This window comes from Glycine soja, chromosome 2 (genome assembly GCF_004193775.1).
Source record: "Glycine soja cultivar W05 chromosome 2, ASM419377v2, whole genome shotgun sequence".
Classification (NCBI taxonomy): domain Eukaryota; kingdom Viridiplantae; phylum Streptophyta; class Magnoliopsida; order Fabales; family Fabaceae; genus Glycine; species Glycine soja.
In genome coordinates, this window is record NC_041003.1 from 43,643,656 (window position 1) to 43,659,013 (window position 15,358).

At 34.2% G+C, this 15,358-nt stretch overlaps 2 protein-coding genes across 2 annotated transcripts; both read left to right on the top strand.

The window, feature by feature from the left end:
* The first annotated feature begins 493 nt into the window (after positions 1-493).
* Positions 494-7,142, top strand: LOC114396677. The gene is made up of 9 exons (XM_028358775.1): positions 494-839; positions 1,395-3,701; positions 3,875-3,992; positions 4,116-4,201; positions 4,612-4,856; positions 5,479-5,565; positions 5,701-5,800; positions 6,491-6,698; positions 6,799-7,142. Exons 1-9 carry the CDS (start codon positions 729-731, stop codon positions 6,834-6,836), a joined length of 3,300 nt encoding a protein of 1,099 aa, XP_028214576.1. The 5' UTR covers positions 494-728; the 3' UTR covers positions 6,837-7,142.
* Positions 7,143-10,654: 3,512 nt separating this feature from the next.
* On the top strand, positions 10,655-14,848 carry LOC114376637 (protein PMR5-like; the record flags this gene model as incomplete). The annotated part of the gene is made up of 3 exons (XM_028334842.1): positions 10,655-10,884; positions 11,286-11,444; positions 14,276-14,848. Coding segments are annotated over 3 exons (726 nt in total), but the record flags the coding sequence as incomplete, so codon positions are not given.
* Between the last annotated feature and the right edge of the window lie 510 nt (positions 14,849-15,358).

The following is a 15,358-nucleotide window of genomic DNA, read 5'->3' on the forward strand; positions in this document are numbered from 1 at the left end:
ACTTTTTTTTCATCTTTTCTATTCAATGTTGTTTAACTCATTCAATTTTAATAAATAAAATAATGCATTAATTGAATAACTTATATTAATTGAATGAATTTTATTATAAAAGATACTGTGCATTAAATGAATGAACAAAAAATTCTTTTCTTTGCCCTCAAGTACATTTAAAATCCCTTAGTAGGGTCCATCACCTACTTGGAGGCGACTCCTCGTGCCACGTGCCCTCCATTCCTAGGTCGGCTGCGCCCATACGGTGCACCCTCCCGCACTAGACCGCCAACTTTCTAACTCCTCGTTCTTTATTAGAAGGGCTGTTAAGAGAGAGTTATAGCGTGCGGACAGACCTACGTTCCCAAAACCGAAACCGCGTGCCACGTTGCCAGCATGGACCAATGAGAACAAAGGACACAGAGAGACCAGGGAACAGAGGATTATAATTCGCCGTTGCCAGTTTCATGTGTGAGTAAGTGAAATAAGTGATCAAACTCAACACAACAACACAACACAGCACACACAAAAAAAAGAACTGAAGTGAGCGAGTGTTTTGTGTTTTCAATGAAACGCATGAAGAGAGATGACAGACCGGGAATTGGGCATGTTCGTCTAAAGTAGTGGCATTGTTGCCGTTTCGTTTTACTCTCTTTGGTTTTTGTATCGTTTTTTCAAGGCTTCTTAAACAAAAAGGGTGGTGTGTGTATGCGGCATTCTCCATTGTCACCATCACCATGTCTCTGAATCATTCTCCAATGGATGTTGATGGTGAGAATTCTCATGTGAGCAATAAGCGTAGAAAAGGGTCGAGGAAAAGAAAGCTTCTCGTCAACCAAAGAGTTGAGGTAATGCTATCTAAATTCTCTCTCCTTTTTTTTTTGTAAAGATATGATCTTTTTCGTTTTTGAAATTCTGGGTCTTCGTTTGGTGATGCATTGCTCAATTGTTTTGTTCTTGGTGTATCAGTAATTCAGGTTTTTTGTTTTCATGAGTGTTGTGTTTTTTTTTTTCTGTGTTTATGTTTAGGATCCTTTGATGTTCTGTTGTCAATTTTTGGTTTTGGTACGTTTTTCACGATTTTCCCTCTCCGGTTGTTGGTTTCTTGGCTGAAACCACGTTCATGGTTTGCTTTGAATTCTCATGAACCGTTCATGCAAATGATGAAAATTGAAATAAGGCACGGTTCATGGTAACATCACGTGGAGTCAATGTTATTTGCAAGTCCTGATATTTTTTCTCATTGTGATTTGTGTGTGTGTGATTTCTCATTCTCATTTGTGTGTCTGTGCGTTTTAATTACTACTTTGTGATAAACGTGAATGTGGTGATCCCTTCATCTGAAATTTCCAGTTGAAGAAATTAAGTTTTCATTTTTCATTTGATTTTATTTTTATTTTCAGTTGAAGAGTGTGGAAGAGGGTTTTCAGGGCTCATGGCACCCGGGGACGGTAGTCCGTTGCGGGAGGCAGAAACGTCATGTCAAATATGACAACATTTTAGATGATGATGGATCAAAGTATCTTGTGGATGTGGTGTATGTTTCAGCTGTTTTGGATGGTCTTGGTTCTTCAGATTGTAGCAATGAACGCGGATTCATTAGACCACTGCCTCCTCCGCTTGCGTTTGGGGAGAGGGACCTTCCATTTGGTCTCTGTGTTGATGTGAATTATGAAGAAGCATGGTGGGAAGGAGTTATATTTGATCATTGCAATGGAACGAAGGAGAGGAGCATTCTCTTCCCGGATTTGGGTGATGAAATCAAGGTTGGAATTCATCAATTGAGGCTAACTCAGGATTGGGATGAAGCCACCGAGAATTGGGAGCTCCGAGGGAAGTGGGTGTTCCTTGAGATGGTTGAGGAGTTTGATAAGGAATCCGTCATTGCTGTTTCGCTAAAGCAAATATGGTATGATGTGAGGGCAACAAAGGAGTTTGATGACAACTTAAAGCACTGGACTTGTAATGTGAAGGAATTGTGGAGAGACCTCGTAAAAGAGGTGATTGGTGACTACTATCTTCTTACACTAGAACAAGTTTTCCCAGCCTTAAACCTTCCGGAGGAGTTCTTGAAAGAAACACCAGAGTCAGTTGACAGGATTCAGGTTGAGCCAAACTTGTTGAATGGCAATACAAAATGCGGTGGCATCATTCCCCTTCAAGAGGAATATGATAAAGATCCTTTGGTGGACTTGGAATCCGAGAAGGAAATTATTTTGCAGGTAGAACCAGCATCTCCAGTTCAAGAGATCATGCCTGAGGCTGGTGAAGTAATGCCAGGTGCTAGCAGGTGTGCAAAGAAGAGAAAACGTAGACGCACAGCATCCATATGTTGGAAACGGCTGGAACTGAGAAACGCTGAATTCTGTCCTGATGTTATTAATGAATATATACGTGGATGTGGGAGCAAGACCGTTAGGGAACTTTTGAAGACTAAAGTACGGAAACATCTTGCATATCTTGGATGGAAAATTGAGTGGGCTGAAGATAAATATTTTCCTGGGCGAGGACGTTACAGGTACAAGTCACCTGATGATGCACAGGACCAGAAGGTTTACACTTCAATTATTCAAGTTTTAACACAACTCCAAATGGAGTCCAACATGAACAATGTGCAGCCACAAATTGATCATAATAGGATGCATTCTACAAATGACTCTAATCTTTCACATCTGCTTTCAGATTTACCCCCAAATGACCAGGATGTAGATGTTTGTCATCCAAAACAGAAACCTTCTAATGCTAAAGTTGTAGTTGAGCCAGAATTTTGTCCTGAAGCTGTTGTTAAATATTACTTGAATGCATCAAAGAGACATCATTGGGTTGATAAAGTCAAATGGAGACTGAAAGCTAAGAAGCATTTGTTAGCAGAAGGATGGACCTTTGAGTACCCAACCAAGAAGCGAAAGACAACTTTGTATATGTCTCCAGGAAATCAGTGGTTGGGCTTCCTTCGAGGTGCATGCAGAATACATATTAAAGAAAAGATTTCTGAATGGACTAATTCTGGCATGATACCTTTGAATGTCCCAGCCGTGAATGAGAGCAAGAACGGTGAAGGTGATGTTGATAGTGAGGATCTATTACAAATTTTGTCCCAATTGCTTAAAAAAGAGCCTGCCTTGCTAACTGCTTCCCCAGAATGTAGATCAACTGAGAATAGAAACCATAGATGCACCCGTAATTCAAAAGCTTCCATGCCAAAGAGCCACAGGAAAGGATCACCAACACGTGTGCTATGGTCAAGCAAAAGGGTGCAAAAGGTGTCTGCCCCTTCTCCGTCACACAAAAGACATCAAAATGTCTTGTCTTGGTTGATCGATAACAGTGTGGTGATGTCAAGATGTAAGGTCTATTACTGGGCAGGAGGCAGGAACTCTAAAGTGTCTGAGGGGAGGATAACTTATGATGGAATCAAGTGTAGCTGTTGCTCAAAAATATATGGTCTTGGTGGCTTTGTTAATCATGCTGGTGGAAGTAGTGACTGCAGGCCTTCTGCTAGTATCTTTTTGAAGGACGGTAGGTCACTCTTAGATTGCATGATAAAAGTGATGCATGATCATAGAACAAGCGAAGATATGAACAGACCAAGCAGTGATCTGTTTGAAGGAGAAAATGACAACATTTGTTCTGTCTGTCAAGATGGCGGTGAACTTGTTTTATGTGACCAATGTCCATCAGCATTTCATAGCACGTGTCTTGATTTGGAGGTATGTTAACTGTTTTCCTTCTCAATTATGCCAAATTGAGTGCTGTCTATCTTCTTGTTCTATTTCCTTTCCTTTTTCCCCTTGTGATTACTTCAATTCACTACTTTCATATATGAACAACTGGTCTTGCATCTTGGTTCTTTCATCGGGCTGGTTTCCCTCTGCATATGTAGGATATCCCTGATGGTGACTGGTTTTGTCCATCTTGTTGTTGCGGGATTTGTGGACAAACCAAAATAGAAGGGACTGAGGATGGTGATTTACTTGCTTGCATTCAATGTGAACATAAATGTAAGCTGATTTGCATATTTGCTGCAATATTTCATCCATTCCTTTTGTGAGTTTGTTTTTGCGAATGACTGCACATGTTGATCAATATTGTAATGTTTATGATATTTTTTGTCGACCCTGTAGATCATGTTGGATGCTTGAAAGATAGAGAAAAATATGAGTCAAGAATATATATGAAAAATTGGTTGTGTGGAAAAGAGTGTGAACAGGTACATCAAATCCACCTCCCTTTTTTTTCTATAATTAGGAGAATTTTAATCATAGTTTGCATGTAGAATTAATAAATCTGCTTGATCTCCTTTCAAGCTTTTTTTTCCCTTTTCTCTTCTATTTATTGTGATTTTGCCTTCCTTTACCCATTTTTTATATCAAAAGAAAATTAATTGTTGTCAATTACATCCCCATATATAATTCTAGTTAACTATTCGGCATGAGATTTTATAGAATTAATGTTTTCTAGTCCAAGAGTGAGCCTGTCAACAATGGAAGATTTTGGTTATGGATATGTGTTAAGACATCACAAGAAGAACACATTTAAATTTAAGGCTAATGAAACATTTAAGGCTTCGTGTCTTCATTATATACTGCTAGAAACATTTACCTGTGTGTTTTTTTGCAGATATATGAAGGCCTCCAAAGTCTATTAGGAAAGCCACTTATAGTGGGCACGGACAATCTAACTTGGACATTGGTGAAGTTTATCAACTCTGAGAGTTGCGATGTTGGTAGTACTAAGAATGACTTATTGGCAGAGACATACAGCAAACTCAGTGTTGCACTTTCGGTGATGCACGAGTGTTTTGAGCCATTAAAGAACCCTTTTACTAGTAAAGACATCATAGATGATGTTATATTTAACACTAGGTCTGATTCTTATCCTTTACTTCAAGTTTGTAAGATTTAAAGAATTCTTTGCATATTGTGTTTTTCATACTCATAATTCTTTCTCATAGCATGCTGAGTTAAATCTGTAAATCATTGGCTCGGATCCCATTGATCATATTTCTATGTTAGCTGGACTCTTATTTCAATAGTAAATAGCAGTCACTTATTTAGGTCACCGTAATTTTTTTAAATGATATTCAAGTGGGGTCTGACTGGATAGAGTTCTGGTTTAATACACTTTCGGCCTAACCTAAAATTAATAGCCATTACATATCTGTATTTCACAATTCATAGTTAATTGACAAGATATATATTTTTGTTTTTAATTTTTACTCTATCCATTACACCATAGTTATGATCAGGTAACACAGCCAAGAGTAATCAGTTCTATGTTCTTGTGCTCCCCTCCACAACCCTGAATGATGATTGTAGATTGTCTGATAAACCAGCTATCTCATAACAAAATTCTTTATATGCATTACATAGATATATTAGAATTTAGAAGCTTTCTCTCATGCATACATAGATTCTGAAATTTTTTTGGATCTAGATTTATCATGCAGGATGGAATGCCTGACATCTGTATTTTGGAAATTTGTAGGTCAGACCTTAATAGATTGAATTTCGAAGGTTTCTACACTGTACTTCTGGAGCAAAATGAAGAACTAATTAGTGTAGCAACAATTAGGTGAGTGTATGATTGTGCTACTACTAAGTATCAAGCAGTGGGTTTTGCATGAAATGTGATTGCATTTCTTGTTTGATTTGCAGTTTATGTACCTAGTCATTTCATGGTATTCTGACTTGCCATTTCATTTTATAGGGTCTTTGGACAGAAAGTAGCAGAGGTACCGCTTATAGGTACCAGAATACAATATCGTCGACTTGGAATGTGTCGAATTCTAATGGATGAGCTTGAGAAGGTAACATAAAAAGCATGCAAATGTATGCACATTTGCCTATGTCTTTTATAAAAGGAATTCCTACTGCATTGTTTTATGAAGGAATTCAAGTTAAGCTATCACCAATTTGGATCTAATTTCTTATCCTATAACTATAAAGGTTTCATATAATCATCTTCTCATATTGCAATGCCCATTTTGGGCAATCAAGTAACTGCTCAAACACCCTGCTACATAAAGCATGATAGCACATAAGAAGGGAAATAATTTACCTTTGTGTCTAAAGGCAACACTCTTCAATTTTCCAACCCTAAATGCATTTATCTTTTTTCTCCAACCACTGTGGAGGCTGCAAAATATTCTCCTCGATCTTACCATCCCTTTTGCTCTCCATTAGGATATTCCTGTCCACTACTCAACTGTTTTTTAGTTCATTGACTTCATTCTTAATGTATTAGCAATTTAGCATGAGATTTTATAAAACATAGCTAAAAACTATTAGTATGATCCTGTGTTATGTAAATCATACACTTACTTTCTCTCAATTAACTTCTTTCCGATGTAATAGAATCTGTTTGTATTGAATTTAGTAAGAGCAGTTAAAAAAACTTCAAATAATTACAATGTCAGATTTTACTTAAAGTCCTAGTGTTCTTGTTATTGTCTCAAGTTTAGGATCATTTTCTCACTTGAGTTTTTTCTTTTTATCAGAGGCTCACACAAATTGGAGTGGAGAGGCTAGTCTTGCCTGCTGTTCCTGATATGCTAGAAACATGGACCAACTCTTTTGGTTTTGCAAAGATGACAAATTTTGAGAGGTCACAGTTCTTGGACTGTGCTTTCCTAGAGTTTCAGGAAACCGTCATGTGCCAGAAGCTGTTAACAAGGAGTCCATCCCCCAAATTGGGTTTAACAAGAGGTTTGCACTTGACACATTTTGTAGTTTATCTTGTTTTAGCTATAAAGGAGATAATAACAGTTTACTAACTAAACTAGAACTTTAATCTTTCATTTTGCAGAGATGCAACCAAAACCACATGATGTTTGTCAAATGTAAAATTGAGTTTGATAAGTCCAGTTCAGCATTTGAAGTGGACCAAGCTGAAGAGCTTGACAAAAGTAGGAAGGATCTACAAGTGGTGGAGTGTGTTCCAACCTTGCCTACTTCCTAATCTGATATTTAGACAGAGATAGACCGTGTAATGACAAGTTGATATTGTGGAGTAGCATTGAACCGGGAAAGCAAAGGGAGACTGAATAAAATTGAGAAACAAACTCAAATTTGGAATTTTGCTTTTCATTTGTTATCATAATTTAGAAGTGTAAGAGTATAGTGTAAAATATGATATCATAATATAAGTACTGTTTATCAAGATAGTGTCTTTGTCAAATCTACATTGGTATGGAAAAGGCTCTTATGAGTAGATTTATTTTCTTGTTATGGATGTCTTTTTCTACTTTTTTTACACACACCCAAAATGTTGTTAACATCTTTTTTAATTTGTTGATGGGAAAAAAGGTTGTTAACTTGTTCCACTAGTCTTCTCTCAAAAAACAAAAAAAACTGGTCCTACTAGTCCGCATCAGTTCATATTAAAGCAAACAGATTATTCTCAATAGGAGCTTCAATTAGAAATTAAAGGGTGTATGAAGCAAGTATTTTATGATTTTCCCCACATAATTTTTTTTAACCCATGACATTTGCTTAAGCAACTTAGTCCAATTTCACTCAAACCTACAACTTTATAATGGAAACACTTGCGATTAAATTGATTATCGGAATATATCTGATAATATATTCTCCGAATATTTTTACGATCTTATTCGTATCTTTGGAATTATGGAGATACATTGTAGAATCAATCCAATAGGGGAAGCAATCCTAGACGGTTTTTAATTTTATTATGCTTCATGATTTATTTCATTAATTAATTAATTAAGGTTAGGAATTTTAGTGTGCATGGTCATGTTTTAGTGTTACGGTTAGGGTAAGGATTTTCATTAATTAATTAGGCATTTCAATACTAGGAGTTTAATTTTATTAATGTTTAAGTGTGCGGAATTTTCCGGTATTAATTACTTAGGGTTAGGATTAGGAAGAGTTTCATTAATTAATTGGGCTTTTTATTTTAATTTATTAATGTCTTCATCTCTTAGGTTCATTTCATGACATTTTTAAAATGAAAATATTGATTACCTTTGAAAATTATAGAATAGATAATAAAAATTATAATTTGAGTAATAAAATTTACTAATTCAATAACAAAAGTTTTGTAACTTCTATTACTCAATCAACAACACATACCCTCTCAAAAAAAAAAATCAACAACACATACAAAAGGCTCTTAACCTCGGCGTCTTTTTTTTTAAAAAAAAAAAAAAAACTAAAGGTTGTTAACTTATTCTGGTAGTCCGCATTAGTTCTTATTAAAGCAAACAGATTACTGTCAATAAAGCTTTAATTATAAATTAAAAAATATAAGAAGTAAGAAGTTGATTCCTCTAAAGTGAAGAAGCTTATTAACAGAAAAAGAAACTGACAATATATGATCCATACAATAAATTTAAAGAGAGAATTGTTTACTTTCTTTTCATTCAAAGCAGGACATTCATGTTTTAAAACCAGTTTCAATGATAAATTTTGCAGTTCATCCTGTATCGGTCGCTGAATTAGTCGCTATAAAATTACGACCAAGGTTATAAAGATAAAAAAAAATAGTCTCTTAATCGTCACTGAGTTAGGTAGCAATTGATTTGTCAATCTTAGCGACTGAATAATTGCTTGTCATTTATCTTTTTTTCTTGGAAAAAGAGAAAAGAAAAGAAGTTACATTTAATAAAATTATTTTTCTAACAAATTAATATATACCGATAAAAAATTATTGATACATAAGAGCAAGTTAATTCACCCAATTTATGATGAAATTACACTAAATGTGACTTATACTGGACAATTATTACAAAGCAATAATAATTTTATTAAAATAATTTATGATTAGGAGATTATAAAAAAAGATATTGATAGAGTTTTGAATTTAATTATTTATTTTTATCATAAAATAAAATAAAAACACATTCTTATTTCTCCCCTATAAAGTAAGTACTGTAAAATTGGTATTGGTATAAATATAAAAGTTTTGTTGGTATTTCTGGAACATACATAAAAATTTGACAAATATTCAACATTTCAAAAGCTACCATATTTAGGAATTTAATAAATACTATTTTTAGTCCCTTTCATGTGACTTCACTAATATGAACCCCAGGGTAAAAACAACCTTTTGATGAGCACAATATTCCACTTAGTTATTAAATTTCACTTAACCGCGTTAAGAAGGTTGTCTTCTCTTGACATAGTTTCTCTTCAATGCCAAGTAGCTTCTTCTGCTGTGCTGTTAAGCATAAAACATTATAATAACCATGTGAACCATGAGACACCAATGGTCCAAAAACCAACCAAAGCATCACTTGTTCATTGTTCGAGGGTGCTTGGGTCCGTGATGAAACTGAAACATACCCTCTTTACCAATCTTCTAGCTGCCCTATCATAGACCCTGAATTCAATTGCCAAATGTACGGTCGACCCGATTCTGGTTACCTCAAATACCGTTGGAAGCCCCTCAATTGTGAGCTCTCAAGATACAAACAACAACATCTGACACGACACCACAAGAAGAAAATGTGTCCTAAAATAATGTGTTAGTGTTAGTGATCCTGAAGTTCGTTTTCTTTTTAGCGTGTTTTTATATTCACCGACTTTTGGATGACTAATTTCCATCGGATAACTTAACAGGTAATTTAGTGGAATTTTCTCCTCACAACAATCACTTGTTGAATGAAGTTTTGATTTTTAAGTGAGTTGAATGGTGTCGTGTGATCACGTAGCCAATCTCACGTAATGATATAAGACTTTGTGGTTGTTGTAATGTTGGTGGTAGTTTTGTGTTCTCTGATGTCACTGCATTTTATAAAGTTGCATATGTATAATATAATAGTATAATGTAGTGTGTGTGTGCGCTAAGCATAATCTGAATGGTTTTGTGGCATTCATTAATATGTGATGGTAGGTTCAATGGGGTTGAGTTTCTGCTGAATATGAAAGGCAAAACCGTGGTGTTTGTCGGTGACTCGGTGGGAAGGAACCATGGCAGTCTTTGATTTGTATGCTGCCAGCTGCAGCACCTCAGGCACAGACACAATTGGTCAGGGGAAATCCTCTCAGTCTTCAAATTCTTGGTGAGTCCAATCAAATTTTTCTGAGCAGTAAATGAGTAATCATGGCGATACTTGACATTTCCATTCCCAGTAAGATTTAGGTCCTATTTGGATACAAACACTTACTGAGGAAGAAATTAGAAGGTAAACTGAATTAAACTTCTCTCATGAGTTAAAACAACCTATGCACTTTTATTGAAATGAAACTCTCTCATTTTAACTTATGAAAGAAGGTTAATGTATTTTATAAAAGTGTTTTTTGAAAAGTTTATCTAAACATGACCCTAGACTATAATGCCACTTACATACTTCTTTTGTGGGTAAGATTCAGATTTGGTAGGTCAATAAGAGGTAAGAACAACATAGTTTTTCCACACGTAAATAGATTGTTTTTCCCACTTTGTTAAGTTTCATTAAAAATGATGGTGAGTAGGGTCATATTTTTTTGTAATAGGACAAAGAATCTGTTGAAAAGGTGTTTGTGAGATAGTGTCAAATAGAACATGAGATGTAGCTGTCTATTTAGAAATTTGCTTATGAGAGGACCCATAGTGTTTTCAGGCATTAAATAAGTCAAGTTGATGCAAACTGCAGCCACATCATCTTCATGCTTTACCCTTAGAAGTTAGAGTAATACATATAGACCATGCAGAGTAAAAAAAAAACATTTTAGAGAAGAGGTCTATAAAATTGGGTTTGATATGGTATGTGCAGAGCTATGGTGTGAGCATTTCATTTTACAGAGCTCCTTATTTGGATGTGGATGTGGTCCAAGGGAAGAGAATTCTGAGGCTGGAAAAGGTAGGTGAGAATGGTGACGCATGGAAGAGAGCTGATGTGCTGTCTTTCAAAACAGGGCATTGGTGGAGTCATCAAGGATCTCTTCAAGGGTAGGCCCTTTTTGTATGTTTATTCAAGAAAATACAAATAAAAAGGAATTCAAACCTGAAATTTTGGGTTTCTCATTCTTTTTCTTTTTTTTTAGTTTCTATACGTTTTAGTATATAAATTGTTATTCAATCACAGATAGCTCTGTATAACAAGTTTTAATGACTTTTACAAGTAGTTTTTATGACCTTTTTGTTTTATTATCTTTTATAATAATTATCTTTAAAATCACAACAACAACAACAACGCCTTATCCCACTAGGTGGGATCGGCTACATGGATCAACTTCCGTCATAATGTTCTATCAATAATAATTTCTAATTAATTGTCCGTATAAGTTTTTTACATTGAAAATGCCTAGAAATTAAGCTATTCAATGAATGGTTAACATGCAACATTTCAGGTGGGATTATGTAGAATTGGGAGGCAAGTACTACCCAGATATGGATGGCTTAGCAGCTTTGGAAAGTGGTATGAAAACATGGGCTAATTGGGTGGACAACAATATTGATAGAAGCAAAACCAGGGTGTTCTTTCAGGCAATTTCTCCCACACACTACAAGTAGGGACTCTTCATCTTTGACTCTATTATCTTGAACTCCTTTCTTCTCTCTCTTGCATTATTGTATTGAAACTGAGTATTTGATTTCTGAGCTTCAGTATGGTATTATTATTTTGGTTCTATTTAACTTATAATTAACCAACATTTTCAGACAAATGAAGCAAAATAACTAATAAAAGTAAATCATTGATTGAACTTTTTTGTAAGAATTGACTAAATCAATTTGAAGATTGATAATTAATCTACAAACATGAAGCAAAATGCCAATCTTTCTCTCAAAGTCAAACTACATTTTCATTTTCCCATTTGCATTTTATCTGATGAATTGCGTATTTGCCTTAAGGGTTGAGAATGGGACCCTTATTTTGACTAGGCCATGACAACTTGCACATAGATTATTGCAATTTTTTCGGTCGAAAAGGTTCTTGCAAGTTGAGTCTTCTATCCCGAGGTTGAAATTTATGGACTTGCTGATGTTGTCTCTGTCACAGGTTGAAATCTACATGCGCTCTTGCTCAATATGGAACTGAAATCTATTTCATACCAAAAAATAAACTATTTACAATTTATAACAACTGACTATATAGTAATTCATATCATTTTCATTTTCTTGCTCCCTTGATTTGTGCACAAGTAATTATATCATTCTTCACTTTGCCCTTCACAACTTTAAATTCCTCTATCATATATTTGCATATTTACAAAGTCTCTTTTTATTATTAACACTTGAAAACTTGTTTTAGGCATAGTACTCCCGGCATTACATCATGAGTGGTTGTTGGATAACCAATATTCCTATAAATAAAATTACTTATACTCTTAAAAGATTGTGAGCATACAATAAAGATTACATCATAAAGAAAAATAATAGCAAGTACAAGAATTTAATGTGATCTGACACTTTTTGTCTATGTCCACGGAATCGTCTCAAAAATATTTCTCTATCACAACAATAATTACAAGATTATAACTTATTCCAAATAGTGTATCACTCTACAAATCCGAATACTTCACTCAATGGTTACAAAAAATGATAACACTCTCACACAAAGACATTTTTCTTTCAACATAGTGATTTTATTTCATTATCTTTCTTCTCACACACTCTCTTCATATGTTGTTTCTTCATTAATTTTTTTTCTATTTATAGTGAAGATTATTATCAACTATAATAAATAAATTCTTTTGGAAGTTGAAACAAAAATAACTTTCAATATATTCATTCAAATAAGTTTTATTTAGTAAAATACAATTTTTTAATTGCATTTAAATCGCCTAAATCTTAGTGATAAAAATTCAATTATTACTATACATGCAGCTTATCTTTTGACTTGAAAGTCTATATTAGTCGCACCATTACATAAATAAATAGGAATTTGGATGTACAAAGCTTAAAAGAAATTATATCAGCCATGGTATCCGAACAAAAAGGCAAAAAGCAAAAGAAAGCAAAAGGAATGAGACAAATGAAATAAAAAAATGTGTGATAAAAAGTATATAAATCTCTAAAGAACTTTTCTGTAAAAACAACAGCATTGTTAACTAAAAGAATCTAAAAGAGTCAGTCAGTATATTATTTAAAAACAAAATCATGCTAAAGAAATTTCTAGTTAAGCTAAAAACTTCTTTTATGTATTAACATGAAAATGTTTTCAGCAGAAAATTAAAATGATCAATATATTTGACAATATTATGACAGCAAACTTAAATAGCAGTCTTATTAGTTTCATTATTTCATTTATCAAAACTAGGCTATCGAAATTATGCAAAGGTGCTTCTTTTGTGGCCTCAAAGTCATTTATGGTCACATGAGTTTGCAATTGGCTCTTTTATCATTGCCTTTCCCCATCAATCCGGTCAGATCTTAAGAAGGTTGTTTTTCCTAGTTAGTGCAGCAAGATCACCGTGATGCATGTGATGGTAAAAAAAAGTGTCGGTGAAATAAAACACACATGATACACCATCACATTAATAATATCCATACACATGAAAATAGTACAACAGACTCTTATATTATACTTCTTTTTCTTTTTTTTTCCCATTGGGGTATTTCTGTTTTATCTAGTACATGACACGAATGATGTGTCTTTTGGTCCCTCTAAAAATCATCTCTTGCACTCTCCCATTAGAAAAAAACCACACTATCTACTGAGTAGATATATCCCAAGCCAACAATTTCAAACAACATACCTTTAAATCAGAAATGGGCCAAAATAAATAGGCTATATAATCCAATGGGGCAAGGCTGTGACATAGCACATGGAGATGTCCAGGGTCAGCAACAGTGAATGGATATGTCTCTAATAAATTTTAGTATGAACCTAAAAAACACAGCTTCTTAGTTCTGTGGCTGGCTTCACTTCCACAACATTTTCCAACTAACTTAGAGTAGCATTAACCTATTTAGTCTTTGACATTAAGCATTGATAAGTAGGAAAAGGTAAAACAATGATTTGGGTTTTGAAGTTCATTAATTATTGGGCAGATTACACTAAATCACATGTTTTTTTTTAAAAAAAATAAAAATTACATGATACTCCTGCCTTTTTAACATTACACCAACCCCTTACAACGATAAAAAAAAAAAAAAAAAAAAAAAAAAGTGTAATGTGTTTCTTTGGTAATAAGGGATGCACTCATGCCAATATAATATATTTTAAACAATTAAGGGAGGTTAGTGCATGGAATCAAAAGATAATGATATCGAGTGAATTTCAAAGAAAATACGGGGAGCGTTACTGTAATTTGCTCTTAATTATTTTGTTTAAGCTTGTCTAAATTATTTTATTACGAACTTGAGCACAAATTAACTAGATGCCACTAATATGCAGCCCAAATGAATGGAATGTGGGTAAGACAACTGTGATGACAACAAAGAATTGCTATGATGAAACTGCCCCAATCAGTGGCACAACATACCCTGGAGCATACCCTGAACAGATGAGGGTTGTGGATATGGTCATAAGAGAAATGAGAAACCCTGCATATCTTTTGGACATCACAATGTTATCAGCATTGAGGAAGGATGGCCACCCTTCAATTTACAGTGGTGAAATGAGTCCTCTGAAGAGGGCTACTGACCCTAATCGAGCTGATTGCTGCCATTGGTGTCTTCCTGGATTGCCTGATACTTGGAATGAACTATTCTACACTGCTTTGTTCTACTAAATTATATACTAGCTAATTAACATTGTTCACTCATAGTATTTATATTTTTTGTTTTTATTTCGGCCACCAAATTATCTTCAGTAGGTGGTGCATTAATTGAGGGTTGCATAATTGCAACTCGTTTCAACTGTGAAGTTATGTATGCTAAGGAAATGAAAAAGTTTCTTTTTGTTCTATTAATGTAAAGTGTGAATTACACTATTATAGTATAAATTCTATCAGAGGTATTAATCAATAGGTTTCACTTTTCAGTATGTAACTCAATGGAGTTCTAGAGGATGAATGACAGCTTATGTAGGACAGAAATAGGTAAAAAGGTTCACGTAGTTAACATTTTGCTGCTTATGACATTTGCATAATTTGCATTTAAATTTATTTGTTCTTAATTTACTTGTAGATAAATATTAATCCTATCATAGATTCTTGCTAAAATTGATAGTTTGTCTTCACCTTTTACATAGATTTACCTTACCTCAAATAGGAATTCCTAAAATGAAGACAAATGGAATTTCCTTTACAAAGCTATTGATATCACCATTTTCACTCAGAAAGTATCTTATAGATGCAATTTAGCGGGATCAGTGTTGATTTTTCTTTTTGGACCGTAGCATGCTCCTATATATACTATATAGTATATAAAGAATGAGACTATTGTTTCCTGCCCCCTCTAAGTTGCTTCTTACATATTTTTTTTTTGGCTTTCAAAATGATCAATCAATCTGAAATGGTTACAGATTTTAACTTCC